At 38.1% G+C, this 1,471-nt stretch overlaps 1 protein-coding gene across 3 annotated transcripts in view; it reads left to right on the top strand.

Annotated features, from left to right (window-relative positions):
* AP4S1 (adaptor-related protein complex 4, sigma 1 subunit) overlaps nucleotides 1-1,249 on the top strand; it is a 90,493-nt gene extending 89,244 nt beyond the window's left edge. For 2 of the 3 annotated variants that reach the window (XM_011994760.1, XM_011994759.1), the window contains exon 6: nucleotides 721-1,245. In XM_011994760.1, the coding sequence (XP_011850150.1) occupies nucleotides 721-849 (129 nt within the window). In that variant the 3' untranslated portion in view covers nucleotides 850-1,245. Of the gene's footprint in view, nucleotides 1-720 lie in introns of all 3 variants that reach the window. The other variant, XM_011994761.1, reaches the window with a different exon arrangement.
* The last annotated feature ends 222 nt before the right edge of the window (nucleotides 1,250-1,471 follow it).

Here is a 1,471-nt window from a genome sequence, read left to right as displayed (position 1 = left end):
TTATTACGCCCTGCCTTCTTCATTCGTTTTCTCCTCATAATTATTTTTACGTCAGTCTGTCTGACAGAGAAGATAACTGAAGGAACAAGGCATTTATTTTGGGGTGGAGGTTTGGGGGCTGAGGAGGGAGGTGTCTAGCCGCTCCTGAGGAGCCTGGAAGCGGAGCAGTCAAGGCCAAGCTTTGGATTTAAATTCCAGCCTGGCATTTGCTAGCCATGTGGCTTTGGACTATGCTTTGAACCTGTTTGATCCTGGGTAAACTAAGGATAATATGTAACAACATACATCAGAGATTTACAGAGGGCTGAAACTCAACACAATGTCTGGAACAGGAGCATTCAACAAATGGTTGTTACTGTTATTATTATTGTCTGGGAGGACACCATTATTTTTGAGTTCAGGTCATTCTCTTGCCACATGACACTTGCTGTGTTCTCTAGCACTTAGTAGACTCCCTATCCCTTTGGTTAAAAAATGTAGCTGTTTCGTTTTTATCCCCACTTATCCTGTTAGCTTAACCAAGGTGAAACTAGGTATGTATATGTGAAGGTAACAATTTCTAATATGGATGCCAGTTTTAAATTTAATTTCAGAAATTCTGTACAGAAAACCTCATGCTTAGACTAATTTACACTGGGAAAACTCCAGGTTAAGCCACAAATTTTTACTGAATGTTAACATTTTTATAACTTTAAACTAATTTCCTTAATATAACCCTAGATAATGTTTAATTTGGATAAAGTACACATCATTTTGGATGAGATGGTGTTAAATGGCTGCATTGTGGAAACTAACAGGGCAAGAATTCTTGCCCCTCTACTAATTCTTGATAAGATGTCAGAAAGCTGAAAGGAAGCCTCTTCCAGACAAATGGATTTATCAGAAATGCGAGTACCGTGGAATACATCTCAACATCTGTAACCAAGAAGAATCTGGAAGACCACAATTACAAAATGGGGTATCCTTCCAAAGACATTATAAATCGGCGTTTCCCACAGTTCCTAAAAAGAAAACAAAGTGTACTTTAAAATATGTAAAAGAAAAAAAATTTTTTTAAACTGAGAGAGAAGTTTTATATTCTAATTGTAAACATATCTTTCCCACTTCTTTAAATTCTGTTGAGCGCCTAAGGGACCCTTATTGGTCTCTGCTTCTTTTTGCAAATCAAATTCAGGAATAGCAGGATGGTAGTGGGAAGAAAGTATGGCAGTTTTCTGTCAGCCAATAAAGTTTTAAAATTTAAACACAAGGCATTTTGAGTAATGCTGTTTTCTGAAGGCTGTCTTTTTTTTTCTTTTTTTGAGAGGGAGTCTGGTCTAGCTCTGTCACTCAGCGCATTCTCGGCTCACTGCAACCTCCACTTCCCGGAATCAAGCGATTCTCCTGCCTCAGCTTCTGAGCTGGGACTACAGGCATGCGCCACCACAAAAAATACAAAAATACAAAAAATTTTTGTATTTTTAGTAGAGAC

The sequence above is a fragment of the Mandrillus leucophaeus genome, unplaced genomic scaffold, assembly GCF_000951045.1.
Source record: "Mandrillus leucophaeus isolate KB7577 unplaced genomic scaffold, Mleu.le_1.0 Scaffold460, whole genome shotgun sequence".
NCBI classification, from domain to species: domain Eukaryota; kingdom Metazoa; phylum Chordata; class Mammalia; order Primates; family Cercopithecidae; genus Mandrillus; species Mandrillus leucophaeus.
Note: the sequence above shows the minus strand (reverse complement) of the source record. Positions and strands in the feature narration are given on the sequence as shown.